At 43.6% G+C, this 14,282-nt stretch overlaps 1 protein-coding gene across 1 annotated transcript; it reads right to left on the reverse strand. All coding sequences in view use genetic code 11, as the record gives it.

Annotated features, from left to right (window-relative positions):
• Positions 1-1,438: 1,438 nt before the first annotated feature.
• On the reverse strand, positions 1,439-13,929 carry EGR_04749 (Helicase SKI2W; the record flags this gene model as incomplete). The annotated part of the gene is made up of 16 exons (XM_024493998.1): positions 1,439-1,816; positions 2,865-3,205; positions 4,058-4,694; positions 4,827-4,988; positions 5,193-5,444; positions 5,515-5,793; positions 5,876-6,090; positions 6,225-6,372; positions 7,025-7,179; positions 7,617-7,784; positions 8,062-8,256; positions 9,434-9,713; positions 11,050-11,203; positions 12,491-12,753; positions 13,270-13,505; positions 13,581-13,929. 16 exons carry the CDS (start codon positions 13,927-13,929, stop codon positions 1,439-1,441), a joined length of 4,212 nt encoding a protein of 1,403 aa, XP_024351563.1.
• Between the last annotated feature and the right edge of the window lie 353 nt (positions 13,930-14,282).

Consider the following 14,282-nt stretch of genomic DNA (forward strand, 5'->3'; position numbering starts at 1 on the left):
GACCATAAATGAGCGATTTTAGTAATTTTCTCCTCTTAATATCCAGAATAACCCAATATTCAGTTAAAGTGACTATAAGAACGGGTGTTAAGCTAATTTACTTGAGGCAAGGCTGTTTATAAGAAAAGGCTTCCTCCTCCCCGATGGGGCTGTAAAGTTTACAAAAGAGCGAGACAGCCAATTGCTTTTCTTCCCACAAGACAACTAGCTTGCAGATGGTGTCGTAAAAACAACCTCCGACACTACCACCCACGGCGTTTACACGCGATTACAAAACCCATCCAAATGATATGCCCAGGAATAAAGCACTGACACTCGCTTGAAGGCTTTTTATCTACTATATGCCTACAAACGACAATCAAAGCGAATCCATCCGTTCAAAATGGCTTCACAGCTTATGAGCGCAGAGCGGTGGGTCCAAATTTTACTCCACAAACAACTTTTGAGAATGCCCACAGTACCCACATTCAACAAACTACCAGTCATTGTCAAAGACCTACAAATGACGCCGTACTTACAACCGACTCGGGTAGGTGTGAGAACGAAAAAGGCATTCGAATTGAGCTTTGATGAATACTGTGACCAGCAGCTTTAAACTGGACTTCTTTTAACTCCCACCTAAGACCCTACGGATGGACAATAGAGGTGGAGGTGAATGATGGGTCTACCACGGTTGAAACTCGGTTCAGAACTCAAGAGTGCTGGAACGATAATAAGTAGGAGATGCTCCTTTCTATTGATGGAAACGCTAACGTAGTTACACCCTGTATTGCTGTGCACGAAGACGAGTTTGTGCTGTCCAGACTACCCGTCTGAAAAACAGAAGAAACAATGTAGATGCAGCCACAGAGCTTCTAGCGCCCCAAACATGCAAGCTGCTGTTGTTCCAGAGTTACTTCCCAGCCCTAGAGACCCATAGCGTTGCAGTTGAACTGTATTTATTTTTAACTGGCTTCCAAGAGGACACTGGTCTCCGACATCTCGGTTTCCACATTGGCATATGAAGATTTGCTCAAGGTGCCTATGCCAGTAGTCATATGAGGCTTCTATACGCTAATGATAGTTACTCCTAGCCTTTTACAACCCATAACGTCGTCTGGAGGAACTCTGGTGCTAGAACACATAAGGCTCAGTGGTCAGAGCCAATGAGAATCAGCAAACTATACTCTTTCACCCTGCAGTAAGTCATGATGTCGCGTTCACTTACACAACTCTGCAGACGCTTTCCTGCATGAAGACCTAACAATTCCTCTTCCGCCTACTTATCGCAGCAAAAGTGACTTCGAAGGTAAGTAAAAATCTATTATTATTTGAGTGATGTCAAACCCTGAGAAAAAAATCAGCCCAATTAAGGTAGCCAGAGAGAAGAAAGTAGGTATTGAGTAAATTTACTTGAAACAAGAAATGAGGGCAGAGGAGAACGGAGGTGCACCTCACATTACGTCTGATGCTGTTCCACCTCGTGGTGGGAGGTATCGTGATCAACGGAAGAGATTTCGTCGGCGACATAGAGAGAAGGTGCACAGACCATGTCACGATGGACAGCGAGGTGGGCTGCGTCGATGCGCGCGGCTAGAGTCTGGTCGCCGAGGTTGCGACACGCCACGCAGACGTGGCGCAGCAGCTCATCAAGGCGCTGCAGCGCGCGCAGCACGTGACCCTCAGGCACTTCAATCCCGCTCGTGTTTGTCAGCCCTATCACAGCCGAGAAAGGCTGCCCGCAGGCCCACGCGTACGTTGCGCCCACTAGCACTGGGTTCAGCCGTGTGTCCGCCTCCGCATCGTGCACACCGTAATCTAGCTGCAGTCGCTGCAACTGCACATACATGACATCACGCCGGTATTGAAGACATACTTTTCCACTCACATCTAGAACTTATGTACAGGCATTCCGACAAAAGGTTACTTCGCTACCACTGGTGATGGTGACTGGCACCAGTTTAGGATCGATATTCATTGCTAACTCAATGCTCATAAAGATTCCATTCAAACGCATTTCTTGGGTAATTATGACCCCCATTTTGGCTTTTGAATATCCGCTTAGTACCTGCAGGCGTCTACATGATCCCATATTATTTAATAAGTCGGTAAATAACGTCAAAATTGGGGAAAGTTTGTCGGCTGTACTAAATTAACCACCTTTCAATATCTTTGAAACAGTTTTGTTGGGACAATGTGAAATCGAGTGAGCAGGATTACGAGGGCCGAGCACCAGTCTAAGAAATGCGTTTGCCTATTGTTGAGTGTGTCGTCCACGTATCGATGATCATTACCAATTGCGAGATAGATGGTAAGGCGCAATTCTCATTCAAATGTCTAATTCTCCTAGTATTTTATAGTTTCATCGGGCTCATGAAAAATTAGGCTGGCAGAAATATCAGAAGTGGTGACAATCGGACGTTGACCGTCTGTGGATGTATCAGACCACCCAGTTTTATTGTTTCCTTGACAAAAAAAAAACAATTGGTAGTCTGCAACAAACTCCACAAAACTACTTTAACTTCCGCAAATATTGAAAATATCCATTAATTCACAATGAGAAGTTAGTACTAAAATATTTAAGATGGGGAGAAACGATGGTGTAGTTGCATTATTAAATGCAAAACTCGCTACAATTACATCACAGGTGGCACTGAAAATGAATTTAAACAACTAAGCCCAAAATTAAATTAGATTTTAACAAATTTTAATTAAGTGGCTACATATGCTAAATTCTAAATAATCTAAACCCTTACGAAAGAACCCACACACTTATTTAGCACACACTTCTGAGCGTTATAAATGTAACGCCGTGCTTGAATTATGGAGATTGAAATTCCGGCGTATGATCGTGAAAAAGTAGGGGAGATGTAACGGGGTCTAACCTGCTCAGCCTTGGTGAGCATGAGGCGAACAATTGACTGAAGATGTTCAGGTACAGTAGCGGGCAAGGGAAAGAGGTCAGCTGGGTCACAGGTGGAGGCAGTAGCTGCATTTTCTATCTCCTCACGGGAGACGAGGGCCACGCGGGGTGCAAGGGGGTCGTTCTTCGACGTTTTTGTCCCGCCACCACCTCCGCTACCGCCAATACCAGCCATCCCTGATTCGCAGACAAAGCAGGAGAGGAGGGCAGCTATGTCTGGAGGCGAAAGCTGGATTATCGAGCCATCAAAAAGGATCTCAGACAGCAACACCTCCATCTGCTGCAATTCGCAGGCCACTCTACCTGTTGGAAAAGAGGAAACCTTACTTACAGGCCTCACACCATAGCTTTGGACATACATATTCAGTCCAAAAAAAGGTTAAAAATACATCACAAATGGCATGAAATAACTATGTATATTCAACCGAAATATCCCGCACTCTATCGGAATATCCTGAAATTGAAATTTGCCTCATGCTTTTCTATTAACAGTAACAGGAATCATTTCAAGAATATGTCTATAAAAATTGTTGCGGAGTGAAATAAATGCATCGCAGTTCTGTGAAACGATGCTTCTTAAAAGCACTTTATTTGAAAGAATTAACAAGCTCCAGCACATAATTTGGAGCAGTAAACACACACGGATCTTTGCTTAAAAGTCCAACTTTTGAGCAATCAATTTCACAAAGGCGAGTGCATTACTGGGCATTTCAAGTTCTTTGGAGTTCCGAATTGACACCAATGCGCAACTGAATGAATATTGCTTACGACCACTAGTAGTGAGTGGTGGCGCCGGCAACACATATGTAAATCAGACCTCACAATACAGTAAGTACAAAAGTATAATTTTAAAAATATTGGAGAGCACATTGAGTAACACTTAAATAAAATAATAAACAAATAAAGAAGGGGGAGCGGGTCCGTCAAATTGCTGGGTTAATGCATTTGGGATAAAAATGAGTGAGTTTATTGGGTTTTATTGTATAGAATATTCGGTCTACTACACTACGGATTCAGGATTAGTCAGGAATTTTTTTACTCTCCCGTGTGCAACTACGGCATTTTAATAAAAAAATGATAGACCATCCTATGTATCTACAGAAGTAACGTGAACACTGCGGGCTGTCTATGCAGGCAGTTATAAGAAAAGTGTACCCTTGCGCGTGAGGCAGCCAGATCGGGTATCCTTGTCAAGGAAGCCAAGTTCTTCGAGAACACGGACCCGAGCCTCGTAATCGTCAAGCAGGGTATCTTGATTCCTGCTCAGCTTTGCATTGAGGCGTTTGATGGCCCACCGACGCCGCGTGACCCGGTGCATGAGACTCAGATGGGCAATGAGATTCGCACAGGCGGACATTTCGGACGAGAGGCGGTGCTCGACGAGAGGAGCGCTTAGCTCCTCCGTCAGCGCCATCCACTCTTCCACCTCGGGGCCATCCAGACCAAGGTGCTGCCAGAAGGGGATGCTCTCGAACCCTCCGCTTTCATCTGCGGAGGTGGCAATAGCGGTAGCGGCAGTGAAGAGAGCCTCATTGGTGGCAGAGAGAGGACAGACCTGTCGGCGTCTCGCGGCAGAACCACCTGCATCGTCGTCGCGTTTCTTCTGCACCACGACATGGAGACCCTCAGCAGAGGCCATCTGCTGCTGGCGGAACCAAGTAAGGTCGCGCAACACCGTCTCCACAAAGGCTTTGTCACTGGCGCCTTCTACAGTGCTGCAACTGACGCCTAGAAGCGTGGTTAGCGGCACCTCCGTCACCACAGCAAGACGTAATTTACTCTCCTCCTGCGACTGGACGAAAAAAAGATATCAGCATTCAGCTGGTAGACTCAACTAGAAAAGAATACGGTAAGTTATTTAACTTTAGAACCAAGCTACATTTTCCCAGATCATTGTGGAACTATACAAGGGAACATTACATACTTTGGGACAGTACTTTGGCATCAGATGAGGTGGAAAGGGTGTGCACCCATACTGTAGCTGTTCTCCATCGACAAGAATATCTTCCTCCTCTGGAGTCCCTCCAATTATTGTTGCACAATCACCCATTGGTGAAGACGGCAGCTCCCAGGTCACGACTGTGAGCTGGAAAAGAATATATTATGAACAGTGGTTGGTCAAAGCAGTTTAAGGATAACTGATCGGTTCTGATTATGCACAATGCTTAAGGTTCAACTTACCCCTCCACACAACTTCAATAAGTGCATGCATGTAACAGGAGATCAACATCAAGAAAATAGAATAAACCAACATTTCATCGAACCGACCCTCCAAATCACTCTCACATACCGTCACTACGTTGGTAACCCTTGTAATCTCAAGGACAACGCCCACAGTGATCCAATTGGGTACGCATTTAGAACCAACATAGGCGGCGAAACGCCCGCCGGACATGTTCTGCACTGCCGAACGCATCGACTCAGTAGAAAGTTGAAGCTGTACCAGGCGGCCGGGAGAGAAGACCTTGCTAAGTGTCGACAAAGGCTGATTCCCCGCAGCACTCGAACACGTGTACGAGAGCTCGCGCCAACGACAGCACGCCTAATGAACACATGGGGATAAATATGAGTAGAAGGCTTAGATGAGTGTGAAGAGGAAAGCACCCACGCACAAGGTAATAGCCGGCAATCGCCTCGACACAGGGCGTCGCAGTGGAGTCCGGAGAGTCGAGAGGGTAGGCAGGACAGCGTACCTCAGCATGAGTGAGGAGCGCGTCGTCATCGGCCTGAATGGAGACAGTGACGGGGGCCGCCTTACCGATGAGGGTCCGGGGCGTCGCTTTGTGCACTGTCGATGCGTTTACCAACTGCCGCAGCCAATCAAGCTGACACTTCCGCACCAGTTCGTAGCGCAGGTCATTCGCATGCATAAAGCTCTGGTGAATCAGCTCCTAAGTCGAGCAAACACCATCAGTAATCTCAGGGTTAGTGAGAGAGTGATCTACCTAAGGGAGGAGGAGACAGTGGGCTAACCTGAGGTGTCTGGAGATTGCCACGGTGGAGGTAGAGAATCATTGAGTAAGTGACTTTGAAGCGCGATGTCAGTTTAGTGGCTTGGCCAAGGAGCATCTGCTGCAGCTGGAGGTCAGTAGGCATAGGGCTGTCACAGTTGTTCGCCACTATGATCACCGTTCCCGTAGAGTCCAAGCCGCGTCTACCCGCTCGGCCTGCCATCTGAGTGTACTCGCCTTTCGAGTGAAATAAACTGTTACTACAAAATAATCACTCATGGGGTTGACCTATTACATAAAAAAGGCACCTGATACCATTTTTCCGATTATGAAAAGGAGTATGGGTAGGAGCAGTTAACAAAAGGAAGTACCTGCAGTGAGTGGTCTGCGCTGATCGCCGTCGTGCTTTTGAATAGCCGTGAAGATGACACTCCGAGCAGGCATATTGACACCCATGGCGAAGGTCTCAGTAGCAAAGAGAATTCGCACCAAACCCCGTTGAAAGAGCATCTCCACAACCTAGCCAAGAGAAGCGTTGACTTCTAATCAGTAAATTCTTGTTGAAATATCCGACTAAAACGAGCATACGGTAAATGGGAAGGTGGGGCAAACGAAAATACCACTTTCCTTGACTGTATGTTGAAAAGACAGAAAAACGGAAAAGCACACTAGTGTAGACCAACAAACACAATATATTAAATAGAAGTGTGAGGGCCTTTAAAAATACATTAATTTAGTACATTACTCCATTTTATAATGAAGAAAAGCAACAGAGTTCAATCTTTTCACAAGTTCTATGGTTCCACATTTGGGTTGAAAGGCTTTTTAACCGACCATATTTGTTAATTGCCATGTAGTTGCAAGGACAAAGATTAAAAACTTTTGAATAACTATTCATTGTAACAACGTAAAATTACTAGGGGGTACTCCTAGGAAGATCTCCTTAATGTGAGGAGTTGATGCTAACTCGAGGATAAAATGGCAATCGAGATAAACACTTTTCGATAAACTGGGGAGAAGGAATTATGCCTTACCACCTTAGCGCACATAAACTGCCCGATTCTGAACCACAAGTTCATTTTACTTTTACAAGAAGCCAAAAAATGGATTTTCAAACTATGCAATACCGAGAGCGATTGGAGTAAATACCACAGAGGCAAGTGTAGCATACCTCCTTGAGGAGAGGCAGCATACCGGCGTGGTGGATAGCAATGCCGCGGACCGTGAGATTGCGGACAAGAAGGACTTGAGAGAGCAACTTATCCGAGCCCTTCAGTCGAGGCCCTATGGCCGCGCGTAGGAACGTTACTACCTCGTTCTTCTCCGCTAAATCAAGAATAAGACAATTGCATCGAAGTCCAGCATGGTATACCTTGCCAGTCGCATGAATTTTAGAGCAAAAATGCCTTAGACTGGGGCGATGTTCCCTTCCTCTAGACGGCGGCAGAACAAAGACCCGTAGCTAAAATACCAATTTCAATTGCCATTTATCACAAATAAATAGCCCCCACCAACAGGTCTACGGACACATGCAAGAAAGCTTTAGCAGAAACAGAGGACCTAAAAACGCTCACGTGGAGCGATTTTCGAGCGACACTACCGACCCACATACTATATTTTGGGTTTACTGATAAAAAGGGAGAAGAGAATAAACCTTACTGTTTTCGTATATCCGACCTCTGACCATGATTACTTTGTCTTTTACCAGTGTAAATGTTTTCGTTATAAGAGGAAAACAGGAAAAATAAAGAATGAGAATCTACTTTTGTTGAGGAGGTCAATAGAATTGAGACATTGCACGAGGTTGTTGATTTTGGCGCGAGAGAAGCAGAAAACGATGACGGGCATGAGCTCATGCTCCTGCAGCATGCGAATCAGTCCAGACCACACCGTTATATCCGACTTGCCACTGCGATTGTAACCCTCCGTAGCTGTGTCGAAGCAGATTCACATAGAGAATTATTAAAGGAAGCATAGGAGATTCAGCTCCCAAACTCAGTGGTAGAAAGTCAAATAAGCGAGGTATACTAATAGAAACGTGCGGTGATTTCGAGTAGAACTGTTATTTGTGCAATTCTCCCTTAAGAATCCTGTGATAAACTTTGTTAAACCTGGATATAGAAGTGCATGATCGAAAGGGTAACAGGATAGCCGAGGCATCGAAGAACTGAGGTTAACGAACATAGAATTGTAAACATCGTCGCTTACCTTTAGGAATATAGTTTTGTCTACCAGGGGTGTTGATCTTACCCCCGGTAAATTGAGATTTGGGTTTCCGTTTAGCCTCCTTGCGGGAAATTTCATCGGGATCAACAGCAGCATCAGTCACCACGGTCTTGGAGACGTCGCCTTTCTTGCTCATCTTTCTGGGTTTAATCAACGAGTTCTTGGCATCCTGGTAACCTAGGTGTCGTGATAGAGGGGAGGGAAATGTTTTATTTGATCACGCTAGCTCCATCAACATTTGGAGCCCCAAAACACTCAGTGTGAAAAGGTTTTGAAGAAGGTCCTCCATTTAGTTCGAGGAATTGTCTGAGTGAGGTAATGCGAAAAGTGGTGTGCTGTGAGTCTGAATATATAGACCGCCATGAAATACGGTGCTGAGATTTAATTCTAATCCTTCTAATGGAAAGACATCGTGTGATGGCAATAAGGGGATAAAAAATCGCAGTCTTAGTGACCCCATTAGATAAAGTCTTGCCATGCTAAGTAAAGCATGGTAGCCGAAACTAGTTATTAAATAATGGTTTGGGAATTAGAAACATATTAATTGACCACCACTTCTTTTCTTCAAGGTAACACAGGCAGCAAATGTATCATTTTTGTCTGATAACATAACTGTTTTGAATTAACCTTTGTAAGTCCTCTTTATGAAACTGTGGGATCTTTACAGTTCGCATTGACTACAGATTAAAAAGGGTAGACAAAGGAGTCATAACAAGGCATATGAAACAATTTTAACTGAATGGTAAGCCAAAATCGGATGAATAACAAAAGTATCGTAATTAGGTGTCTCCTTATCACAAAAAAGCCCGAGAAATCCCATTTTGTATCACCAATGAAAATTTTTCAGGTCATCTCAACGTCTATGGAGAAGTAATTCCGTAGGCAGGACATAATCTAACGCATATTTTCGATTTAACTACTTTCTACAGACCTTGAAAAATAAGTTTTCATCCGTCGACAGAAACAGAAAATAATAGAGATCACTATGAGACGCGGAAAAAAATTCCTACTAACCAGTGAGTTATAGTACGTGGATAGTTTTAATGAGCAAATGAATACAAACTTGATTAAAAAGTGCCAATAATACGCTTTGGGGGGGGAGTTGAGGCAAGAAAAAAAGCTCATCAGAAAGCATGTGCTTTTGAATTACCTACGGAGACTTTATCAATATTCCCGGTGTTTCGACGGAAGTGATACTATTGCGGACCAAAAGTTAATGAGCTTTCTTACTTTACATAAAACTTAGCAGACCCTACGCAAAACAAGTGTCCACTCGCCAACAGAGGTAACCACGCAGGAATCACTGCACGATGTAGGGAAGTAGAGAAGGGGTAGGGAGAGGAAGACAGCTCACCTTCACGGTTGAACCGACCCTCTTTGTCGACCACGAGGTAGATATTCTCACGGGTAGCGGAGTCACAGCCGGTGTAGAGGTGGTGCTCAAGGGGCACGGGGCGCCGGTGCGTCTGGCAGACGTGAATAGTGGTGCCGCCACGGATGCGGCCCAGCCAGTCTGCGAACTCAAGAGCGTTGGGCAGTGTGGCGCTCAACAGCACCAGCAGCACGTGCTGTGGTAGTAGGATCATTAATTGTTCCCACACGTGGCCCCTGTCCTTGTCGTTCATGTAGTGTACCTATCAGATGTCAGCGCAATCACAATTTCGCTTTGTCTGCCTGACCGCCTAATGCTACCACTACGCCTTGTCAACCGGTTTTCATATGTAGAAATGCTAGAACTAAACAAGATCCGAAGTGATTCCAAACTCTTCTGACATGTTCATCCAGACATTCAAATGTTCCAACACGACAGCACTTGCCACCAACTCTTTCGACCTACTCAACTTTTGGCTTAATCCTTTATTTCACCCAGCTATCACAAAATGGCAAAGAATACCTGCTACATATTCGTGCGAATGAGCGAGCTCAGGTATTATAAACGGGACTTCATAGATGTATGTGACGCTGACAGCAAACATGGTAAAGTGCTAAGTGAAGGATCTTCGATACACCGTCGTGTGGCAGACACATTTGGCGAAAATTGTATTTCGACAAAATTACGAAAACATTAGCGGAACTTGGAACAAAGTACCTTCTATACATATTTTCATTTGTACCCATAGAGATTGGATAAGCCATGGACTAATTATTGTCAAGCAGAAAGCACCAACGAGTATATACATTTTTGCAACCCATAAAAAGAATGTGACTACTGAACATGTGAAAGCCATGCAATAATAAAGCATCAAATACACAGAATAGCAAAGAAAACCAGGTGGAAATTTCCACCAACACTTTGGGTCAGAAGATAGCCTAGTAATAATGCAAAATACTAAACAGACTAATAGATCTCTCGTTTTCCGAAAACTATTCTTTACTAGAAAGTAATTAATTCACATAAACACGACTGCCCTTTCGTTGCAATGGCTATCCTCAAGCAAAACGAACGAAAATCCCATCACTTAAGCCTTATATTTATGCTACTTTTCCGCTTTAAATTTCAGTAAAACTTTCCTTAGATTTGGCACATTATTTACCATAGTTGCACCAAACTCAAAGTACCTACTGGAATAGAGGAGACGATTAAGCTTGGAACGTTAAAAATGTTACACACCTTAATATAATGCTTCATAACCTAATTGTAATAATGTTAACCAATCAAACTCCAGACAAAGAAAGATTTAAACAGAAGGTACGGGTCTGAGTTTAATAAAGGAAGGCAATATTGGGGTGCAAAATACATCTCATACTCAACTGAACGACAACCAATCTTCAAGCAAAGCCATGAAAAGTGAAATGAGCAGGCATTGGTAGTAGGGAGTGAGAGGGAGGACCTACCTCGTTTGCACAGAATTTATAACTAGGAAAATTCTTATTTTCTTAATGCTATTGACATCATCAAGTGAGAGAACAGGATACATCAGTCCAACAACTCAACGCAACCTAGAGGTGGAGAGGGAAGGGAAAAAATACCTCGTCCATGATGACAATCTCGAGGTCGCGGATTGTGTCAGCGGAATTGCAGAGCATGTTGTGCAAAATCTCTGTGGTCATCACGAGGATGCTCGACTTCGTGGCCACCTTGATGTCGCCCGTCAGAAGGCCCACGTCGTCTCCGAACGTCTGCCTAGGCGTGCGCGGTGGAATATAGACCTAAGTTCTTACTGTGCCCCGTAATCTTTCAAAATAATCACGCATGAAAATGTTTAAAGTAAGTAGACACTATATATCGGATTCAGCAAACTGCTATTGCAGAGAACCGTTTTAAGCACGGAGATGCTGATTGCAAATAGTAGCTGTAATTAGCACTATACCAAGCGATATGATTAAGAGATTTATTTGTCCTACGGACAGTGGGTATAACTCTTGGGCAAAGTTTTAATTAATCTTATGAAACAGATGAGATTCGGATGAACAGTTTAGGTTTAATTTCACCTTTTTAAAGTGTATAGTTAGACAGAAATTTGAGGAAACATATCACCGTAAATTGCGTAAATTTCAAATGACGCCACACAAATTCACTCATATCTATTTCTTCACCGTGGTCACTATCGTGAATTGATTTATGCTGTAGAATCACAAAGATCACTGAGGAATCCTCAATAGATACAACTTCGCGAAGGATTGTTCGTGGTACTATTAGAGGGAGAGGATCATTTCGAAAAGAAGGACCTTCAAATGTTTTGTCGAAATGTCGAACATGCCTTTCTGGTCACAGTAACCACAATATCACAAATTATAAGCTTCACGCCAATAATGTAAAGTAAGTGACACCACCGTAAACAAAAATAATAGGTAGGGCAGCTGCAGTAAACGTCGAAATAAAACAAAGATGCTACAACTGAATGGGACAATAAAGTTCCCAGGTAATATGAAATATTCAGTACGTAGAAAAGATATAAACGGTTTTATTCTTTGCTTGAGAAGCACCGTTCTTAGACGTTTAAACGAACTGGTTTGAATCAGTTCAAACTTGATCCCAATTTCAATCGGTTACTCAAGAAATTTGCTGTAAGTGTAACCTTTGTCTTCGTCAAATTCAAATAAGTTTCGTCCTAAAAATAGAATATTATAAGTCCGACAATTCTAATAATCGCATTCCAAGTAAAATATAGTTGAAGTCAAGGCGTTTTGCGTCCACACAAGATTGCTTTCGAGATTGTCTAGGTCCCGACACATAATATTTCCAGAGGTCTACTGAAAGTAATTTGTACGATTCTAAATTGAAACGATTCATTACTACTACTGCTTCACTGGTTCTGGTTGATTACAACTTAATTTCCGCAGGAAAATGCGATGGTCACTAGAACGACAAGGTCACCCAGAGGTGGACAATAACAGCGATCGTTAGCCAACGGTGAGACAAATGATAAAAAGAAGTAAAGCCACAGTAGGGACTGATGATAGTGGGTACCTGAAGTCACGGAATTTTTGGTTTGAGAGAGCTTTGATGGGGCTGGTGTATATGGCGCGGGAGCCGCGGCGTTTGCACATGGCACACGCATATTCCGCTACCACTGTTTTACCTGCCGAGGTGTGTGCCGCCACGAGGACAGATTGGTTGCGCTCCAGGCAGAGGATCGCCTGCTTCTGGAAGGTGTCCAGCTCGAATGGCCACTCAAACGCTGGGTCAGGAATCAGTTCCGTCAATGGTGCCAGCATCTCTGTGCTGCTCTCCTACCGCATGCGTGAATGAAAACCACATGTACCTCAACTACATATTTGGACTGGTGCTTGGCCAACCGCGAGGATCCCCTATGTTACGCTACGATCACAAAGCGTAATGACTTAACCCTGTCAATTAAAGTGGCTGATCCCACTCACAAATTATGCAAGATAGTTCATTAACCTCGCGAATGGGAGAATACATTCAGGTGGTCAACTGCATGAAACATAATTTCACTCAGAAGTAAATGGAAGATGGGGAGAATTACAATGGTGCTAATCTACCAACAGTTTCGAGGAGTTTAGAGACTTCAGAAAAAAAAATCACAAATCGGTAAAGTTAACGAAGCATAGGGTTTACTCCAAGATTTCAATGCTGCATGACGATTTTCGGACTTTTTAATTCTCCTATATGAAATTTGGTCATTATGATTGGCGCCAGAATTTTATTATCGATGTGACCCACATTTCAAATGATGGTAGATTCCAAATGCATCCTATTACTGAATAGCGATCAGTAAAACATACCAGCACTGCATGCGAAGTTACTTCATTACTAGTATGGCGTAGTAGCTTCATAAATTCAGCCTGAGTTTCAAGGTCAACCTTATCCTTCTTCCTCTCCTTGCCACCTTTTTCTAGTCTGCTATCCGATTCAACGTCACCTGCATTACTTGTCGATTCCCGGCTAGGTTGAGCACAAAGTGGGAGAAATTCTTCAGAGCAAAGTGAGAGATAACCATCAACCAAGCTATCCGCAGAAACTGTGGGAATATTAGTGAAGCATTCTTTTAGAAGGCTTTTGCCATCATTACTATAGGATGGCGAAAGTAATTTACAAATATCTGCCAAAAACGAATCCACTGTCGATGCTGTTTCCTGAGAAGTTAGATTTGAGGCCGAAGTGGCGTCGGAAGGGAAAAGATTGCCGGAGCAGGAGCAGACTATATAATCGTCGACGACCTCACCACTGTCGAAATCACGAGGCACCTCAGCATCGAAGTGGGCGAGAGGGAGGGAGGGGTCAGGAAAGGAAATGGGTGGTCGTGCCTCAGAGAGAGGAAGCTCCTCCTGGTTAATAAGTGGGTCGAAAAAAGCAACCGAGTGCAGTGGTTCTAGGGTCCAGGGATCAAGGCTTTTAGGGCAGATGGTGAGAAGTTGCTCAATTTCGCTTGGTTTCAATTTCATCCTATATAAACCTAAACATAACGCAGAAGAACCTATTACTTAACAGACAATGCATTAGGTGTCGTAACCATTGGTAAAAAATGGTTGTATTTAGGATTATGGGTTCTTCAGAATAAAAATCGAAGATAGTTGGATGTAAATAGAAGCAGATGTAATTGGGTGGAGGCAGACTGTTGCATCAATTACTAGCCAAATAAAGGAAATTTCGCAGAGGCGCCCGTAAAGAATGTTTGAGTCAGGAACCAATAACAAAATCCATCTTTATTTAGTACACTATCCTCATAAAGGCGAATTCTTAAAGATTTAACACAACACTCTAATTCAACAAAAAAGGGATTCGCCGTGCAAAAAGT

Source organism: Echinococcus granulosus (assembly GCF_000524195.1).
Source record: "Echinococcus granulosus chromosome Unknown EG_S00031, whole genome shotgun sequence".
In the NCBI taxonomy this organism is placed as follows: Eukaryota; Metazoa; Platyhelminthes; class Cestoda; order Cyclophyllidea; family Taeniidae; genus Echinococcus; species Echinococcus granulosus.